The 384-nt window shown below is 58.3% G+C and overlaps 1 protein-coding gene across 1 annotated transcript in view; it reads left to right on the top strand.

The window, feature by feature from the left end:
* Positions 1 to 384, top strand: part of LOC119582138 — a gene marked incomplete in the record, with an annotated part of 2,432 nt that overhangs the window by 1,278 nt on the left and 770 nt on the right. Inside the window, 1 exon segment of the mRNA XM_037930376.1 lies at positions 144 to 237. Coding sequence (XP_037786304.1) covers positions 144 to 237 — 94 coding nt within the window.

The following is a 384-nucleotide window of genomic DNA, read 5'->3' as shown; positions in this document are numbered from 1 at the left end:
TGAATAAGTCGCCAAGCTTGGCTCAGGGCTTGTGAAAACGCAGCTTCGGAGGCGAGCCGGACACAGGACCCAAGACTCCTCTCTCTCTCACCGGCTCCCTCGCCTCCTCTCCCGCCCCAGGTCTGGCCTCAAGCGAGGAGGAGGCGCTGCTGGCGCTGCTCGACCTCGTCCCCCGCGCCGACCGACGCTCCGCCGCCTCCATGCTCGACCGCCTCTTCACCACGCTCGACCTCAACGGTGAGACTTCGGTTCAGGGTTCTTTGCTTACCACCTTTTCCACTTTGCTCCACCTCCAATGATGGATTGCCTTCGTGTTTCTCTCCTTTTTTATTTATTTGTTGTTGGTACAGCCTTTGCTTCTCTTCCGTTCTGATACCAAGGCAC

Source organism: Penaeus monodon, chromosome 15, assembly GCF_015228065.2.
Source record: "Penaeus monodon isolate SGIC_2016 chromosome 15, NSTDA_Pmon_1, whole genome shotgun sequence".
Lineage (NCBI taxonomy): Eukaryota > Metazoa > Arthropoda > Malacostraca > Decapoda > Penaeidae > Penaeus > Penaeus monodon.
Note: the sequence above shows the minus strand (reverse complement) of the source record. Positions and strands in the feature narration are given on the sequence as shown.